Source organism: Anser brachyrhynchus (assembly GCF_964034855.1).
Source record: "Anser brachyrhynchus genome assembly, chromosome: 27".
NCBI lineage: Eukaryota > Metazoa > Chordata > Aves > Anseriformes > Anatidae > Anser > Anser brachyrhynchus.
Genome location: NC_137720.1, coordinates 3,308,459 through 3,327,666, shown reverse-complemented (window position 1 = coordinate 3,327,666; position 19,208 = coordinate 3,308,459). Strand labels below are relative to the sequence as shown.

At 44.4% G+C, this 19,208-nt stretch overlaps 1 protein-coding gene across 6 annotated transcripts; it reads left to right on the top strand.

The window, feature by feature from the left end:
• The first annotated feature begins 148 nt into the window (after positions 1-148).
• ZC3H11A (zinc finger CCCH-type containing 11A) lies at positions 149-18,541 on the top strand. Of its 6 annotated transcripts, none has more exons than XM_080568860.1 (19): positions 161-295; positions 5,851-5,906; positions 7,277-7,329; positions 7,697-7,890; positions 8,099-8,218; positions 8,999-9,122; positions 9,555-9,758; positions 10,269-10,388; positions 10,897-10,977; positions 11,399-11,509; positions 12,243-12,305; positions 12,564-12,659; positions 12,868-12,933; positions 13,447-13,944; positions 14,558-14,634; positions 15,330-15,525; positions 16,207-16,376; positions 16,793-16,854; positions 17,632-18,541. In XM_080568860.1, exons 4-19 carry the CDS (start codon positions 7,837-7,839, stop codon positions 17,891-17,893), a joined length of 2,304 nt encoding a protein of 767 aa, XP_080424986.1. In that variant the 5' UTR covers positions 161-295; positions 5,851-5,906; positions 7,277-7,329; positions 7,697-7,836; the 3' UTR covers positions 17,894-18,541. The 6 variants fall into 6 exon arrangements, with proteins under 6 accessions (XP_080424987.1, XP_080424986.1, XP_080424985.1 ...); XM_080568859.1 differs by having other exon boundaries at positions 6,886-7,329; XM_080568862.1 differs by having other exon boundaries at positions 180-276.
• The last annotated feature ends 667 nt before the right edge of the window (positions 18,542-19,208 follow it).

Below are 19,208 nucleotides of genomic sequence, written 5' to 3'. Positions count from 1 at the left end.
AAATAAAAAAAAAACCCGCCCGCCCGCCCGCCGATTTATTTGCAGGGCCCACCCGCGCCGCTTTTCTCCCCGCTGGGGGCGGTGCTACCCGCTCGCTAGGCCGGGCGGAAGTGGGGGGGGTGAAGCCGTGCCGGCCGCCATCTTGGCCGCGGGAGCTCGGCGGTGCCCGTATGTTGGGCGCCATCTTTGAGGCTGGCAGTAAGGAAAGCGACGGCCCGAGCCGCGGCCCCGGCGGGACGAGGAGGGACGGCGGCGGCCCTGGTCCCCTGGGGTTCGGTAAAATCCCTGCTCGCCGGTAACTAGAGCCGTTCATAGACCACCGGGGGGCGGGGGAAAGGCCTCCTGCCCGGCCCCGCTCCCCTCCGCTGCCCTGAGGGGGAGCAGGCCGCGTCCCGAGCCCTGCGGGTCGGGGTGCCCTGAGGGGGGGCAGGCCGCGGGGCCTTGAGGCAGGGCGGGCTGGGCTGGGGGCTGGGGGGAGGGCTGAGGTGTTCCTCCCTCTGTTTCAACCTCCCCCGGGCCCTGTGAGACGGGGAGCTGCTGCCCGGGGTTAGGCCCAAGGTGCCCTGTCAGGCCCAGGGCCGCCCTTCCCCTCGCCCTGCCCTTCCCTCCCGCTCCTCAGCCCTTGCTCAGGCCTTTTGGGCCGTCTGGCCGTCCGTCTGGCCGTCTGTCCATCCATCCGGCCGTCTGGCCGTCCGTCTGGCCCTCTGTCCCTCCATCCCACCGCCCTGCCCCGTCCCTGCCGTCTCCCTAGGGAAGCAAAGAGTCCCTGGGCTGCCTTCAGGGGGGAGGTTCTGCTGAGGAAATTAAAGCTTCCCCCTTAATGGGCGCCTTGCGAGTTATTTTGAGTTCCAACCTTCTGCCTTCCTTTCGTAGCAGTGCCTCTGAGGGGTGCGCTGTAAGGTAGCCGTCATCTGGCGCGCTGCTCCTCCGTTTCCCAAAGGAGCTGCCTTCAGGATCTGACTAACTCTGGATGCACCCGGTTGTCACCTTAATTTCTCCTTTAGTTTGCTGAAAATAACCCGCTTGGGTGACTTTTGTGTTTGTTTCTTAAAAATTGGATTGAGGAGGTCTCTGTTTCCTTATGCTGATGTTCACGATGAAAGTGCAGAAGGGATGCTTACTGTTGCCCGGGTCAGTACTGTTGCCAGGATCGGAATGTTTAGCCTACCGGCCCTCTGGCGCTGTTAGGCTGCACTCGGAGTGTGAGCTCTGGGCCTTATTTCGAAAATACTGCGTTATTTGAGTGTACAAACCCGAGATATTCTGCGGGTAGGTGATTCTCAAACCACGTCAGAACCACCGCTGTGGCGTGTGCTGGAGTTGGATGCGCGTTTGACTGATCAGGCGGAGCAGGTGAATTGAATTTGTTGCTGGATGGCGAGGTGCTCTGGGGGAAGAGCTAGTGTAAGGAAAACTTCCTCTTGTTGCCCCTTCCCATCTCAAATGGCCACTGCCTGAGGAATTTGGTTCTTTATGAGATTAACTACAACGTTACAGTGAGGATGAGGAATCATCATTACTCCCATAGTTATTTGCTGCTAGGCCGCAGTGTTGATTTCAGAGATTTAAAACAAAAATAGGAAAAAGAAAGGAAGTATGTATTCTTTCACATATTCTCTTTTCCCTGAGAGTAAATGTTGTAGCTTCAGCAGTACCCTTGCTCTGGAAACGATTCCCAGTGCCTTCTCAGACACTGGGGAGGAAAATGACAGAGAGAACAATGGAGAAGAGCCACCCGATATAAATACAGGAAAAAAGGGGTTATGGATTAAGGGAAAGCCACTACATAAAAAATTGGTGCTATCTAAAAATTGGTTAAGGGTTTGGGACCTGCAGGTGCTGCCTGCACCTGCGTGTGTTGCAGTCGTGCCTGTTGCCACTGCGCAAAATGGAGAGAGCTTCTTTGTCGAATGCAGCATGTTAAAGCATGCGCCATTGCCTGGAAGAAAAGCACGGCCTTCCCTCGTGTGGGACTTCTTCCTATTGATCTGTGGTTTACCTGAAGGTTTACCATAACCTGCATATGTTTCAAAACAAAAACAAAAAACAACACCAGCATTAAAGAGTGGCAAGGCAGGTGCTCATCTGGGGACTCTGACTCATCGGTGACATCACCAAGCAAAGCACTGTGAGCACTTCGGGTCGGGGCTGCTGCGGCGAGCCTCGCAGCTGGGAGGGAGAGCGGGTACGGTTCGCCTCTGGCGGGTCTGTGTCAGCCCTCTGCCCTGGTGGCTTCGCTAGCAGTGAGAGTTTGACTGCTGTGTTCCCAGCTTTCGCTTCTGCACCGACCGTGTGGCAGAGCCCGCAAGCTGCTTCCTCAGCTGGAAGAGAAAGAGGAGTGACCTCAACTGTGCCGAGGTAAAGCAGAACTGTTGAAAAGATTTGTCAAAGGTGCGGGTTGTACCAGCGCAGCCGCTGCAGCAGGTCCTGGAGCACTGGAGAAGATAGAGAGGGGTTTCTTCGTGAAAAGAATCCTGTAAAAGCGTTTTCATGCCAGAAATTAGGACAAACGCCTCTGTTGTTTGGACATCCTCTATTGACCTGGCACACGGGCATTACAGCATACCTGGCACACTCTTTGTATTGTTTGTAAAAAAAAAAAAAATAAGTGTTTTAGTCAGGGCAGGCCAAAAACCTGCCTTGGCACCTCCACATCGCAGCAGTGCTAGCAGACCGTGCATCCTGGATGGCAGGCCAGGATCTAAATCCGATGGTGCTGCTGGTAACATCAAGTTAGGAAGTGCTTCTGGGTTTCTCTGCTATTCCATGGGAATTTTTGCCCTGTGAAGGTGGTATACTGAGCTCTCTTCTTACCAACAAATAGGTTTAAAAGCATTTACAGTTTAACATCTACGTGCTTGGGTGTTATTAACACAGCATTGCATACTGAGCTGGTGCTTGGTAGGAGAAAACATAAATCTTACCTGGGAAACTCGGACACTCTCAACTACACACTGCTACAAAGAAACTCAGCTGTAAGAGTGCACTTAACACATCACCGGAGCTATTGTGCTACTGACCACTGAAGGCACCTTTTTCCAACACTGTCTTATTGGAAGTTGATACAGACTGGCAGTATGCAGTTGGTTCCCACCTATAACGTGTGACCGTACAGTGCTGTATAAGGAATTTTTTTCACAGCTTTGGAGAAAGCGAAGAAAAACACACACACCCATTGATCCGTGGACCCTGAACCTGCCACAGGCTAATTAACAGTGATGCCCATTGGATATCTACTGATACACTGCTGCCCTCTGACTGCTCCAGCAGAAGTCCAATTTTAATTAACCAGCAGGTCCCTCTGAGTGGCTTTGCTAAAACTCCTGCAGTAGGAAGTATCCTACGAGAGCCAAGTTACTAAACTGATGTGTGGTTTTCCCTTAATCCCCTCACCCCTGACTTTCTGGCTCCTGACGACACTGCCAACGTGTGCAGTGCTAGGTGCCAGCTGCCATGGTTTATATATATTGTAAAATGAGTGATTTGGACCTTGTGAGTACTGAGAACAGGTTAGCAATTGCTTAAGAGCTTTACTTTCTCGTTCTGCTAATGCACATGAAACTCTTCAGTAACTGCAGCACAAGAACCGTCTTCCCCAGGATCTCTGGAAGCAGGAAATAGCTGCTCTGTGGACCTCCCTCTTCCTTTGATATGTTAAGGCCTCTTTAGAACAGCAGAAGATGGAGCAGCTCTTCCTGGGAGGGAGAACGGGGCTATCCGCAGCTCGTTCCAGTGGTCCCAGGTGTCTCGTGGTTGTGACATTTTGTGGCTGGGGGAGACTGCTCAGTCGAGTCCTTGGTCACCTCCTGGCTTTGCAGAACACAGACTTTCAGAGTGAAGGTGTCGCTCTGGGACTGGGAGATGGGCGAAACATCTTAGGCTTGAAACTGATTCTCTGCAGAGTGGCGTGCTTAGATCTGAGCGCATCGTCTTGGCCACCTTATTAGATCCCTGCTTGAGAGGTTGCTTTGAAGAATTGCTTCCTCTTCATATCGATGTGTCAAGCTAAAGACAAATCTGTGCTGAAGCACTGTCTGATCAGATGAGTGCCTCAGTTCAGGATTGTTCTTTGACAGCTACAGAAACACCAGGGCAATCTGCGCTTTCAGGAACAGATTGATTTGATCTTGAGATTGTCACAATCCAGGTCCCTGAAGTGGCACGTCTTCAAATGGAGTTGCTTGGGCCAGCAAGGAGCAGCTGTACCTTGCGGCTCTGGTAACTCGTGGCTCTGAGTCTGAGATCACGGTGAAAGGTGACCCCCAACTCGCTGGTGGGGGAGGCTGAGGCAGCGTTCAGCTTTAACCTTTGCCTTCTTGGCTGGCATCTTTGCTCTCCTGCTGTCGGTGGGTATTGAGTGTCCTTCCCCCCAGCCTCAGAATGCGCCCTCAGTGCAGATGTAGGCAGCATTTAACAGCTAGAATTCACTCATATATGAAGAGTACAAAACGTGTATTTTCTGCTTTTGCTTTGGAATTCTTAGCTTTAGGTTTTCCTACAGGTGATGAGGTTTCTCATAGCAGCAAGGATGAGCTGTGTTAGCAGGAGGCTGTTCTGTGCTTTGACCATGGGAAGACGAATGGTTTACCTATGCACCGTTAAATATAATTTGACACCTAGCACACAACACTTTCAGCCCGTGGGGTGCTTTAACAAGCAGGTAAATCAGCGGGGACTGTTTTGCAGCCAGGGTGATGCTGGGTGATTAAAAAGCAGGGTCAGAACAAGGAGTTTATGGTGTTCTTTCTTGCTTGTCATCCGACTGTCTGCTTACACTGTTCTAAAAAAAAAAAACCAAAAACGGGGTAAGCATCTTTAATATCTTTATTATAAATGGAAGGCACAAAACAGGCCAGCAACAGAGACTTCCTCTTGAGAAATACTTGGTGCTTTATAAACAAACAAGAAAGTGCCCTTAGGTAGGTGTGATAATCCTTCTCTAATGCATTTTTTGGAGTGCAGAAATATTTTGTTCCCTTCTTGCTCTTCTCTCCAGGACAAAGGCAGAATAGCCAACTGGAAAGTTAGACCAGGGAGGTCAGTTTGTTCCATACTGAGAAAGACAAGCCTGTGAAACAAACTAGACAGATTTTCTTTGTACTATTTATCTTCCTTCAGCAAAGGCAAAGTTTATGACACTTGTTGGCATGTATTTCCAGACCCCCAGCTACCGTGACTGTAGTGCATCTGTAATTCTTTTGTACAAAAAAAGTTCAAAATCTTGTAATGCAAAAACTTTACTAGCGCCCTGGAGAAAAAAGAAATCTAAAAATCTTACGACTTCTATTACAGACCTGCTGAGTGCACCAGAGTTACTCATTTTTATTCGGGCTTTCAGGGGCTAGTTCAGTTGGTTTCTGTTCAGCACTTGGATTGCCATGTTAGCAGATGTCAGTTTAAAAAAAAAAAAAGCTTTTGAGATCTTTTTTAAAATGAGACTGCTTTTTATGGCATTTAGGGCTGTGAGGGTATCCTTGGTTTTTGCTTTCTTCCCATTCCTTAGACCAGATCCATTCATATCCTGAACAGCGTTCTGGGTCTGTTCAGGAAAATGGAAGGCAACAAGCAAAATGGTGAGCTCCTTGGGCATTCGAAAGAGCTAAATCTGGAAAGTGTTTCGAGTCAGGCTTCCGTGCTAAGGAGCACCAGTAATTTTTAGAAGTAGATGCAGAGGAGCCTGCATGGCACTAAGTGTGTTTCTGAAGGTGCTAAAGGTCAGAAGTGACGATTCCTCTCAATACTAAAGAAGAGAAGGAAACCTTGCACTTAACTACTGTTTTTATTCCCTTTGTCAAGCAGTCAAAACCAATAACTAATATGAGAACCCAACTTTTCCTCTCTTTATTTTAGATTTGGGAAAATTCCCTGCCAAAAAAATATTTCCTGGAAAATTCACTAGTGTTTGTGTGAGTAAAAGGTTCCAACCTTTTATTATTAATTTGTAAGAACTATTTCATCCACTTTTGTCCAGAAGAGTCAGAAATAATTTGCACAGAAATGTGCAGCCTTTTAATGAAAGGATTCAGAATCACTCTAATTTGAACTTTATCTGGTCTGGTTGCAGGTTTTATGACATTTAGTGTCTTTAAAAAAAAATCAAAATATCTGACTTCACATCAGAAAAAAAAAACTGCTTGTGGCTAAATAAAATCTGTTGCAGCTCTGGTCATCGAAAAATCATTGGCTGTTAAATTGGACCGAAGTCATCTTTTCTAACCTTTCGTGATCTTGCAGCAATGGATGATGACGGATATATGGATTAGGGAACAGCACGTGATGGCAAACCTGTGGTATTTGCTACAGCGCAGAAAGAAAACAAATTGCTTCCAAAAAATCAAACTAATTCGAAATTCTTGGTGTCATGCAGCCATGCCACTGGCAAAGTGAGCATTCCCCTGCCTCTCAAAGCTTGCTGTATCCTTGATCTGCTGTCTTCCTGCTGTTAATTTATTGCAACTCTACGTGTCTGATCAGGGCTACGAGTTGTTCTCGATATGGATATCATACAACATATACTGTGCACGCTTGTGTGTATAGATATGTTTATCCTGTATGCATGTACATATGTATGCATATTTGTGTGCTGGCCCCCAGATCACTCATGGTATAAAGCATTGGCCTCGAAGGCATACTCATCAAAATATTTGGTAGATCCTCCATTTTTTTCTAGTTCCCTCAAAATGAGAGAGTTTTTACGCGCTCTCTATGTCAAAAAGGCAAAAATTCTGATTTCCACTGTCGCTCTCGCTAACTATCACTCGCTCCTCGTGTGTGTATAAACACATGTGTGTATGCCTATGCACATTTGTGTATTTATATGCACTGGTGTGTTTTTTGCTGTACAGGTAATAAAGACGGGGAAAGGTTTTTGTGTTTTCTTAATAGGTGAAGAAATCTTGAAGACCAGAGATTGGAACATACTGAATTTTAAATTAAAAAAAAAAAAAAAGTTAAATTGTCCGGCTGTGGAAGATGGATCCTCATTTTTGCAGCCACTTTGAATCACGAGTTCATCTCTAAATGCGCTGGGTTTTTTTGTTTTTGTTTTGTTTTGTGTTTTTTTTGTTTTTATTTTTTGAAGAGCTAACTAACCCTGGCTGTCTCCAGTCTGAGAGAGTATTCAAATGGACTTGCTTCCTCCATTAGTTATAAGCTGTTTAAAAGCACATCCTATGTTTGAATTGTGGATGAGAGGTTCCCTTGGCAAAGTGAGGAGGAAAATTCTTCCTACCCCTTTATTATTAATTCACGGATTCAGTGTTGGTTCGGCCTACAGGAGAAGTTAACTGGAAGTCTTTGAAGATCGATAACTTTGCTGAGGTTGTCCAGGTAGGTGAACTCGAAGACCCACAGTGACTGGAACATGCTATTTAACGCGTCATACTGCGTTCTGTAGAAGTTACTCGTAGCCATAGTTGATCATTGCCTTGCATGTATGATCAGGTGGTTTTTTAAGAAGTGACTCCATTTTCAGGCTTCCAGATGTGCTCCAAGGCATATTATTGAGGATGTGGAAGAGAGCACTTGCTGACAAAGCTCCTGGCAGCTTTACAGAACTTTAATTTAATATTGTGTTAGTTCACGTAACAGCTGATTTCAAGGCATTGCTCTCCTCAAGAGACTAATTTGATTAACAGAAGAAAGCTGGAAGAATGCTTGTTACTCATTATTTTTCACTTGTTGGTACTTTCTTTAGGGTTACTTTTAAAAAGAAGATTTCACTGATCACAAGCCAGTAGAAGACTTTCAGCCCAAGCAAGGGTGAAGACAGCTCTCTCCAAGAGCAGAGGAAGTCCCTGTGGAGAGAACCCGAGCTTGTTATCAGAGCTTGTCGGCATGTCTAAACAAGGAGATGATTGCTACTTCTATTTCTATTCTACCTGTACCAAGGTATGGCTGGGTTTCTTTTGCTTTGCTTTGCTTTTTTTTTTTTCCATTTTTTTCAGGAAGGAGTAGAGTAGGAGGAGGAGGCACACTGGTCTTTGGTTAACTTGATAACCAGATAGGTTGCTACAATTGAATTCAGAATCTGAGGCAGTAGCATGGATGTTTTTGAGGCTGTACTATATTTTCCTTGTTGGTTTCCTTTTGGTTACAGGGAGACAACTGTTCCTTCCGCCACTGCGAAGCTGCTCTGGGGAACGAGACAGTCTGCAAGCTGTGGCAGGAGGGTCGTTGTTTCAGGAATGTCTGCCGATTCAGACACATGGAAATTGATGTGAGTGCCTAAAGATGTGTTCTCAAAATAAATCAACAAAAGCATTTTTCAGTGCTGTAGGTGTGCTGATTGTGCTTTTGCAGGATAGATTCATTTGCTTTGAAATTACACTGGTTTCTGTTACCAGGAGAGGGGGTGGGAAGGAGAGGGAAATAAAATCAATGCCTTAGGTATGTCTTAGCAAGATTTTCTTTTATTAGATGCCGACAGTATTTTCTCAACAGATGCAGAATAACTGCTAGATAGACTGCTAAAACCTGCTGGAGCAGGGGGGTAATGAGCAGGCTGTACTAGCCTCCTGAGAGCAGGCTTGATAATGATCTATCAGGTCTCTTCTGTCCCGGAGTCCTTCAGATAATGCTGTTCTAGCTGCCTGGGGTAGGAAGCAGTGGGGAAAGTTAAAGGTGCAGAAGAACGAAGTCTCCAAGAAGTAGTTCTAGACAGAGTTAACCTAGGCAGTTTAAGATGTTCTTTTTCCCTCTGAATAATCCTAGTATAATCCTAGGTGTATTAGTTTAACCCACCCTAAACTGATGTCTGAGAGTGCCTGTCTTCTCAAACTGAATGATGACAAAGGTAAACATGCATAGTGGTTACAGCTTCTGCAAACTTTGTGAATATGCCCGGAAATACTATACTTAAGTGATAAACTGACCTTTGGAATGATGTTTCAGCACTTGTATTGTGACAGCCATATCGCGGTCATGATCTGGAACTGTGCATCTCTTTGCAAACCTTAGGTGCATGTTATCACGAGCTTGTCTTTCTTTCTGTCTTCAGAAAAAGCGCAGTGAGATTCCCTGCTACTGGGAGAACCAGCCAGTAGGCTGTCAGAAAGCCAACTGTGCTTTTCATCACGCAAAGGGACGTTACATCGATGGAGTCTTCTTACCGCCAAGCAAGAGTGAGTTTAGGTCCTTTAAGTATTGAAGAATTAATTTTGAATATTCCTTAGTGGGTGCCAATAGTGTAGGAGACATCAGGTAACCATTCATTTGTGAGTGCAGGAAAAGGTCTGCAGTCCTAGGTGGTCAGCTAAACCGAGTGTCCTGCTGGTGTACTGCTGGTATTTGTTTTCTGCTTTCATGCTCAGCTTCTCTCTGCTTTGTGTGATATTTGCCTTGCAGTTTGCTTTCTGTTGTTTCATCTTCTGCTGGGTGGTAGGGAGATGTGTTTTTTGAAGGGAAGTCATTGTTCATGGTGTAAACAGTGACAGGATGGGCAAAAGGAGATGCTGAATTCGTTTGTGCGGGTTATCTGCCTTACCTACCACCTTCATGCATTGTGGTCAAAGTTTTAAACTGCCATATTACCGATGATCCTCCTCTTCCTCTAGCTACGCTGCCAAGTCCACCTGAGTCCGCTGATGATGATTTGAAAGTGGCTCAGATGTCACTGCAGCAAAACAAACTTTCTGTCCAGTCCAATCCCTCTCCACAGCTAAGGGGGGTGATGAAAGTGGAAAACTCTGAAAATGTCCCAAGCCCTACACACCCTCCAGTGGTAATCAATGCTGCAGATGATGATGAAGATGATGATGGTGAGCATGTTTTGGTTCTTGGAAGGAATTTGTGCTGTAAATGATTGTGTAAATCTTTGGTTCTTGGAAGGACTTTGTGCTGTAAATGAATGTATAAATCACAGATGACCTGAGGTCTGACTAGCGATAGGGCAGGCAGTCTGGTCAGGTCACTGGTGGCTTTGTCTGGCAGTCAGTGGACAGAACCTGAAATGCTGGAGGAAAGCTTAGAACCACTCTTGGCTTTAGCTGGTCTGTTGTGTAAAGCTCTATGTGAAACTAGGAAGGAAATTCCTTTTTTTTCTGTCTGAAGAGTAATATGTTGTGTAGTAGTTAAAGCTGCAGAGAGAATCTGGAGTCCTAGATGTTTTGTCCTAGTGTAGTCTACTTACAAGTTCATCAGGTCAGTGTAGCTGTATTTAAAAAAAAAAAAAATTTTTATATGAACCATGGACTGAAGTGTCATTGCATGAGCTACATAATCATGAACAATCTGGTCTATGCATAACTGAATAGATTTTTCCCCTTCAGACCAGCTTTCTGAGGAAGGAGAAGAAACTAAAACTCCCGTCCAGCAACCAGCTGAGGAAGGCCAAAATGGATTACGGATGATTTCCACTCGGAAAGCCAGTGCTACTACTGCTAAGCAAGGTATTCCGGCACCTGTAGTGGGATAAATCGGAAGGAGAACTTGACAATTAACTCGAAAGCAATGTGGTGTAAAAACACAACAGAATGTAGGGGTGCTGAATGGACTCGGTTATTTCCATGATCTCATTTCTACCTAATACCATTGTGTGCCCGTTGGGTCAGAAAGGTGAACTCCTTTTCTTTCCTTTTGGAGAACAAAACAGCGCCACAGCATGGAGTTTAAATGGCTGCACGTGCAGCCTTGCAACCACTGTTGAAAGCCATATCTAACGATAGAGGGATCTAATATCGTGTCAATGGATTAAAATTAAAACTACAATTTTTACCCTGAAGGATGAAAGGAGGGGCAAAATGCCATTGATTCTATGGTTCTTTCAGTTGTGAGGAGTGTGGACAGGGTTTATTCTAAATACTTCTGAAAGTTCCTGAGCACTAAGAAGCCTGAGGATCTGTGGTCCTCAGTGAGTGCCTCTAAGCCTTAGTCTCATTAACTGTTTTCTGTTTTCAGAGGACGGTCTGAATTTTGGAATAAAAACACTTGAAGAAATCAAATCGCAGAAAATGAAGGAAAAAACTAAGAGACACGGTGGTGAGTTAATATTCCCTACTTTCTTACCCTGTTCACCTTCATCCTGTTTGATGTTCTTTTTTAAAAAAAAAAAAACTATTCTTCCAGTAATACCGGGTAGCTGGCTATGCTTTGGTGAATACAACTATTTGCCAAAGAAGTGAGATTTTATTGGCTTCAGAATGGCAGGTGATGGTGGCTGCGAGCTGCTTGAGGGAGAGACTTCCATTTTTATCTGGGGGCATCGAGCAACCTGATTCTCAGCCAGCTGGTATTCTAGATGGGAATTCCAAGGGCAACCAGAGGCAAATTAGTCACCTCTCTTATTTACATGCTCTGGTCACTGTATGTTTGACAGTGATGAATAATTAAAGTATTTTGTTCTTTGTGATAGCTTTTTTATGTTTGGTAAACTTCCTTACGTTTTGCTTGCTCTGAACAGAAGGTCCTTCAAGATCTTCTCTTCCTCCCGTCGATTCTATGATTTTTCCTGCTCCGGAAAAGGAAAATGTCCGGACAGTGGTGAGAACTGTGACACTGTCTACAGAGGAAGGTAATAATTACTGCTTTTGGTTTGATTTCATTACTCCTAAACTGGAAGATTAAGCAATAATTAAGACAATTCACCCCTGTTAGCCTGCTGGTGCTGCCTTCTTCTGTTCAAAACATGCTTTTATGCTGAAAGTCCCTGGTTGTACTGGAAAGATTTGGTGCTCAGGTTAAGTGCAGTAGCAGGAGAAAGAGAAAAATGTGTCAGTATGCAAATAGGGGGATAACTGAAAAACAGGAGAGTAACAAGAAGAAAGAGCTATAGAAGACAGTGCTATGTAAGAACCAATTTCTGAAGCATTGAAGAGGCTGACAGTGGCAGGTGTGGATAGTAGTGTGATAGGAGTCTGTGTATAAATTATATTGTTTAGAGTTGTGCAAATTCCTTTTAAAGGGAAAGAAGTGAAGAAGTACTTTTACTCATAGACATTCACCTTAGAAAGGAATATTTCTCAGCATTTGTACCTAATAATATTCTGCTTGCTTATGCAGCTTTGTTCTGCACAAAGTATAGCTGTCAAGCAAACTCAGATTCATTCTCTATCTCAGCTGGAATTTGAAGCAAACACTGAGACTATTAATGCTTTTTCTAAGTTAATTACAGTTGAAATATGAGTTTGTGTGGTTTAGCTGTCGAAACAGTGTCTTACTGGGTTTTTTTGGACATGGGCTGACAGTATACTATTTCTATTGGCTACTGGTTTCTATGAAATAGAAAAATTTTACTTTTGTTTTAGGGGAAGAACCTGTGATTCGACTAGATCTTGCTGAGAAACAAGGAAAACGGAAAGCCTCCGTGGGTAAGAACTTTTTATGAGCTGTTATTTAGGTGCCGCCTTCTATATATGACTGCATTAAAGAGTATTTTTGACGTATGAGAGGAAAATGCATTGCAGTGGAGATTTGTGTTGACTGCAGAAATGGCAAAAAAAACGTTTAGCAGCTGAAAGGCAATTTTATGAAAATATGCTTGAAAAGTAGAAGCTTGTGGTTGACTGTTCTCAAATCTTCCTGCAAAGAAATGTTCTTAAAATATTCCTTGTTTTCTCTGTCTGAAGCTGATGTAAGCGCCCTTCCAGTGAAGCGCAGCCTTGCTGAAAGGCTGGGGAAGAAGGTGGAGGTTCCGGGAAATGCTGACAAAGCACCAAAGAGAGGTACAGCTACTAAACAGGCATCTGGATTTGATTCACGGGTTTTGTATTTAGGCTTTGTTTGTCCTTTTCCTGTGATGTTTCTTTTTGCATGTTGGCTGAGGTCTTAATCACTGGGATTCAGAGTTACCTTTCCTGTCTTGTTTTCAAATGTGAACACAAAGTTGATGTTTATGCAGCCTCCCTAATTTGTTCTTTTTCTGTTTTGCAGTTCAAGTTCCCAAGTCTGTGAAGGAGAGACTAGGATTACCTTTTCAAGAGACTAGTACTGCGAAAGGTAACAACTGGCTATTAAATATACTTTCTCCTTCTTCCTTTCCGTGAACTTAGACCGTTTTCATACAGCCCTAAAAATTAATTTAAATGAAAACAAAGAACTGATTCCTCTTGCTCGAGTGCTGAAGCTCTTCTGACAGCCACTATGAGAAATCTGGCTCTAGGTGTGTGTTTATTTTCCACTTGTGCCTTGTCAAGGTTTTAAGCTGCTTCTGTGAACTATCATATACAATTAGAATAGAGCCACTGCCAGGAGCAGGAATTTGAAATGCAGTCTGAAAAAGTAATAAAGTAAACTAGCATTTCTGTGTAGCAACTCTCTCTGGATAGGGCTGGTCTTCAAAATACAACAGGTGGCTCAGAGGAGGAGGAGAATGTTAGGAGTTTGTCCTAAGATGCGTTATTGGGAACGCTCAGGATTAGTTTTCCTTAGTACTGTGACAAATTTTGGAGAATTAAAATATTGTTGGACTCTCTTTAAATGTTGGTGCATCTCATTTCTTGATGATGACAGGGAAGGCTGCTAAGCCAAAGGGAGAGATCCATGTGAAAACACTGGAGGAAATCCGTCGTGAGAGAGCTCTTCAGAGACGAGAAACTCAAGCGAAAGCCCAGGCTGAATGTCACGGTAAAACCGAAGATCCCAGTGCAGGGGCAAGACCCGCTCCTGCAGGTCGCATCAAAACTTTCTCTGAAGCCTTGGCTGAAAAAAAGAATAATCGCTTGGTAGAAGAGAAGAAAAAAGCAGGAGAATTCCATACCAAGATAAAAATTCAGGGTGAGCCCAAGAAGCAGTGTGTGCTCACTCTGTCCGGGCCCAGCAAAGTGCAGTCGAAGGAGCCGGCAGGTAAAGTCAAGCCAGAAGGAGAAGTGCGTGTTAAAACCTTGGAAGAAATAAAGCGTGAGAAAGCTCTGCGGATGCAGCAGAGTGGAGGAAATGTGCGAGCTCCCCCAGCACAACCTGGACCTGCCCCAGCAGGGCAGAAATCATTACGGAACACAAAGCTATCAGGTAATAAGATGCTTTAATACCTGCCCCGGTGAGGTGCTTCCCATATTGAGCAAGTTCAGTTTGCTCAGGATCTGCTTTGCTTTTTTCTTCAATGCAGAGGATAAAAGAGTTTAAGGCTACAAAGTTCAAAGGCAAGGAAGGGCCAGAATATGCAACCATGTCTGTTTTCATTAATTATGTGATGGTATTCTGTATTTTCCACTAGAAAATTAACTCATTGAGGGGCTTTTTAGTCTAATTTTGGTATTCTGTTTTTTTCTGCCATCTGTTTATGGTTTGGAGTCCTCCCTGGGTTCAAGTTCACCTTTGGCATGTGTTGCTTAACTTGACACGTGTATGTGTTTGTAAAGCATGCATCAATGTCTTAATGTGGGGGGCCAGTTTCTGTCAAAAAAGACAGAGGATCAAAGGCCTCGTTGTTAAGATTATATCAACTTTGTAAAATGAGATTGTGTGAGGGAGATAAGGAGGGCTTAAAGGCTGCATGGATTGCACATTGTAGCCTTTCTCTCTGTCTCATGGGACACGAGGAAATAAACACACAAAGAAAACAAGTACCCAGCTTTCTTTATTTCTGCCATTGACAACAATTTTTTTTTGGCTTGTTTTAAAGCACCTGAAAAAGAAGAAAAGAAGACAGTGGAATTGAACCGGCCTTTTCCTAAAATTTACTCTGTAACTGATGTACAGGTGAGTCCTTCGTGAAGACACGCATACATTCATATAACTTCTGATAAATTCTGACAAGTTTTGTTACTCACCGTGTGCCACCATCTTGAGTGTGTTCTTACTTTTCAGCGTCTGGTAGGAGCTGCAGTGCGGTCTAAATCCTATCGCCAATATCATTTCCAGACAACGTTGTAATCCTCAAACTTTGAATCAGTCTGTTTATGCCACGACGAATAAGAAACCCCATTAGCACCAGTTGAAATCTACACAGTTAATGCGGAGGGAATTTTTTGTTCGTACCGACTTAATCTGTCAGACATGAAGGATATTGTAAAAATCCCAAGGGAAGTGATTTAATAGAGAAGGCCAGAGTTTTGTGTTCAAGGAAATCAGTCTGTCAGTGGATACTGTATAGGGGAACTTGTATGACTTTCTGCTGCTTAAAAAGCATGTAATAGATGTACAGCAAAACACCCTAGCTGTTTAAAGAAGCTTGCCATATTGGAAATTGCAGATACGTGAAACTGTTTCCATAGTAAAGCATGGGTCTTGTTACAGGCAAAATTTTATGGAAAAAAATGACAGTAACCTGAACGATATTAATATGCTGTTCCACATCGAGACCATTTTGGAGGGATTGCTGATCAGATTTTCTTAATGAAATCTCCACAGATTTTTTTTTGTCCTATTCATGCACTACTTTTCTTTCCTTCTAGCCCACTCAGCAGAGTGCAACTCGTACTAAATTTCAAGTGAAGAGCATCGACGAGAGACTGTGGGAGAAGTGGCAACTGAGAGAACAACAAGAGAAGCTTCGGAAGGAGGCAGCTGCCGTCCCATCTACTGCTGGCTTCTTTGCTACTGTACCACTAGGGAAAGAGGCAGCTCAATTTCAGGAACAGGAAGCTAAAAGTAAGTGTTGAAGGTTAGAGTTACTTAGGTTGTCTTCTGAAATACAGGCAGAAGATGACAATTCTCATGTTGTAACTCTGGCTGGGTGCCTTTCACCACTTAATGCTACAAAGTGAAGTGCGTATTTTCTTTTTCTTAGTTCATTTCTTCTCCTGCCAGCCAGATGCTAGGCCAGGAATGGGAGACTAGAATATGATACTACAAATTTGGACTTTGTAGAACAACTTAATAAATTTTGTGGGACATCACTGCAGGGGAGAGGAAGCTGGTACAACAATTGCATACACTCTCTTGTCTTACTATAATTGCTGCTTTTTCCTCTCCTAGAAGGAGCAAGACTTTAAATACAAAAGCTGTCAATATTTGTGAATCTTACTAGACTTCATACAATGTCTTAGAGTATTGCTTGCACTTAGGATCGCTCTGTGTCTGAGTTTCCCTCGTCCTGGATTATTTTATTATTTACTGTAGCTATTCAGTTTCTTTGTTCCTTTGTATGGATTGTTGGTAGACAGAGTTTACTATGTGGAAGATATTGCTGAGAATCCAGGCAATGGCAGTGTAATTCTGCTGGCCAAATACAGTTAACTATGTAGAAGGGCCGTGGAAATGAGTAAGAGAACGTGGATTTTTCATGAGGCAGAGCAAGACTCTATCAGTTCTCTCTTCCTTTTACTCTAGCCAACTTTAACATGTTTGCGAAGCCTTGGGATGGGAAAGTTGCTTCCCCCAAGAAGAAGGCGCTGAAACGTAAGGCACCTGGGAGTTTTCCCTCTGCTGTAGCAGCTGTGAAACCACGGACTGCCTTTGACACTGACACAATGGGACCTCCAGCCAAAAAAGCAGCTGTGGTAAGGACAGGGGCTAATGCAGAAATGGATCCCTTGTAAAATTTATACCCTCCTCTAGGAGAAAAGATGGAAAACTCAAATGTTCTACAGGCCTTCTGTTTCCTTTTAAGTCCAGTAGCTGCCTACAGAATTCTTGTAGTACCCTTCCGTATTTATTAGATTAATGGCACTGTTTACTTAGTACTCTGTGGTTCTGTGATTTCTCTGGTGTGGAGGATTTTGTCCATTAACGCTGTGTTCTTAAAAGACACAAGGTCATTAGTAACCTCCAAGTGCATGTTAACTTTCTTCAGGAGCACCTTGGTTTTGTATTTTGGCTAAGGCTCCACAATGCCAGAGGAGAAGCAGCATGGAGGAAAAAGCTAGTAAGGAATCTTTTACCCATGTGTCATAAATACTGTTTTGCTGCTTTCTAGGCTGTTCCAGCCATGTTGGAGCACGTCCCAGCCACCAGACTTGAAGAAAATCCCCGAAACAGGTGATGACCACAACTTGTTCTTTTTTGTAATCGGTGTATATCCCCAGTGAAACATAAGTTCTGTCACATGTGGGGAAAAAATGAGGGTTCTGAGATAATTAAAGCCCAAATCCATCAGAGGAATAAGTCACGTGAAATCACTTTCTAGTAGCTAGCGGGAACGCTTAATTAGACTTACTTTATTTAAATGCTGCAAGTCGGTACAGCTTTCCAGTGACTTCTTGGTCTGTCTGAATACCTAAATGAGGATGAGGTGAAGTTCTTCTACTTCCTTGTGAGGTGATAAATGATGAGTAGTGTCCTCTGCCTTTTGGTCCTCGAGAATGCCACCCAAACAAACATACAAGGTGACAAGACTGCAGGGAGAGCAGAGGGAAGTGATGGATGCAGATCAGCTTCCTGTAGTGGGGAGCAAACTCTGCTGAGTGTGCCATGGGAAAAATGACTAACTTAGCAAACAGATATTTGCAGATGGAGACTTCTTAACATTTTTACAGTAAAATTAATAAAGGTGGCAAAGTGCCTCTTGCTACAAAAATTGAACCATCTTTGCTAGACTCCAGGTGCTCTGGCTTCACAGATAAACCCCCAAACTGAAAAATGTACCTGCTAATATATTGGGCTCTAAATGTAGCCCTGGGTTAATTGAATAACAATCCCTGTGTAAGATTGAAGTGCAGGAGGGGTTGGCTACGGTTTTAAGAGCCAGTTTGCAGAAAAGGGATCTCCCATTAAGAAATGGCATATACTGATTGTTCTCTTCCTTGCTCTCCCAAGACCTGAAGCACATCTTGGAAGCCAGGCAGAATCTGCGGAGCCGAGGGAGTTCTCAAGCTCGACTTCAGCTTCTTCCCAGCGAGAAGAAGCAAGGACACGCCGGCTGAGTTCCACAGGCAACGCGCCCTTATCTGTAGACGAGGATTTTGAGATGCTACTTTGGGAAATCTCAGGCGGCAGACTGGAAGCTGAACTCGACTTGGACGCAGGGAAGGATGAGGATGACCTCCTCCTTGAACTTTCCAAGATGATTGACGATTGAACTGCATAGTCCTATGGTATATTTAAAAAAAAAAAAAAAATTAAAACTCCTCTTCTTGTTGGATACCCCGAGGTGATCCTTTTCCTAACTGAGGCTTTGCAATGAGACTTAAAGCACAGTTTGAACTGGTAGAAATTGGCAGGATCTGCACTCCGTTGTCCTAAGTTTCCCTGCTGGTCAGAGTTAAGGTCTTGTGCATCCGTTCTGTAACTATAGGTGGCTACCTTTGATATCAAGAGGACAAAGCACTTGTTTCTTTTGGCACAGAAAGATGTCCATCGGCACGCTGTGGTGGCTGTGAATTGACGTACTGATGGAGCGGTGCTCTGAAGGCTTAAACGTAAAGCTTCTTCCTTCCTCCCCCCTTGGCACAACTCGATGTTGGGCACATTGTGAAGCTTCGGTGTTCTGATTTCTCGGACAGATGATACCCAAATCCCAGAGTTACTATGTCAACTCTTGACTTTTATTTGTGTATGCCATTGTTTTGACTGTAATCTTTTCAGATGATGAAGCTGTAGGGGCGGGAGGGAGCAGAATAATTATTCTAATGGTTTGGACCAAACATGCTGCCAGGAGTGGTGGTGGTGGGGTCAGCCCACCCGGCCTTACTTTCAGTTATCAGGGATGATAAAATGGTGTGAAAAGCAGCAGCTCTGTGATACGGCTACGCTACCCCCACTCCGTTCTCTTGTGCTGTACCAAAGTTCCCCCAAGCTTTGGTTGGTGCTTTTTGCTGGTGACAGTAGGACTCCGGGGCGAGTAGTCGGGACTCTCCTGCGGTAATTGGGTCAATTAAGGGTTGGTTTAAGTGCCTCTTGGTTTTTAAAATTGCTCCCCAGAGCTGCTGGCTCTGCTGCCTGCTACAGCAAATGTTCGGGTGCCATCGGCGTCGCACTTGGGCGTGGGCACTGACCCTGCGGAGAGCTGAGACTCGGGTGTATTGTGTACCCTGCCACCAGTGATCGTTTTCCCCTAGCAGATCTGTTTTGAATTATTTTCTTAAATTTTAGAGGAACTTTAGGCTCTTCGTGCTATGATTTGTGAAGCTGTAGGGGCCCTCAGGCATTTGCTGCTGGCAGAGGAAAACCGCTTGTCGAATTTGTTGTAAATACTTTGGACAACAGCGCCTGTGTGTGTGTGTGTGTGTGTGTGCGTGTGCTTCGACGACCCCCTGCGATGCCCCAGCTCCGCGAGGGAAGCTTTGAAGCGGCTCTGGGAAAACCTCTGCGGAAGAAACTGCTGCTGGAGCCCATGCAGCCCTCCGTCCTGCCGAAGGACTTCATGGGGACTTCTGCCGGCTCCGGGTGCCCGC

Excerpts from the sequence above, each read along its gene's own strand:
- ZC3H11A (XM_080568861.1), top strand. The coding sequence starts at position 7,837 with ATGTCTAAACAAGGAGATGATTGCTACTTCTATTTCTATTCTACCTGT. Across the intron at positions 9,123-9,554 it reads CTTCTTACCGCCAAGCAAGA|CTACGCTGCCAAGTCCACCT; the intron begins GTGAGTTTAGGT and ends CTCTTCCTCTAG. Across the intron at positions 16,855-17,631 it reads GAAGAAAATCCCCGAAACAG|ACCTGAAGCACATCTTGGAA; the intron begins GTGATGACCACA and ends TGCTCTCCCAAG.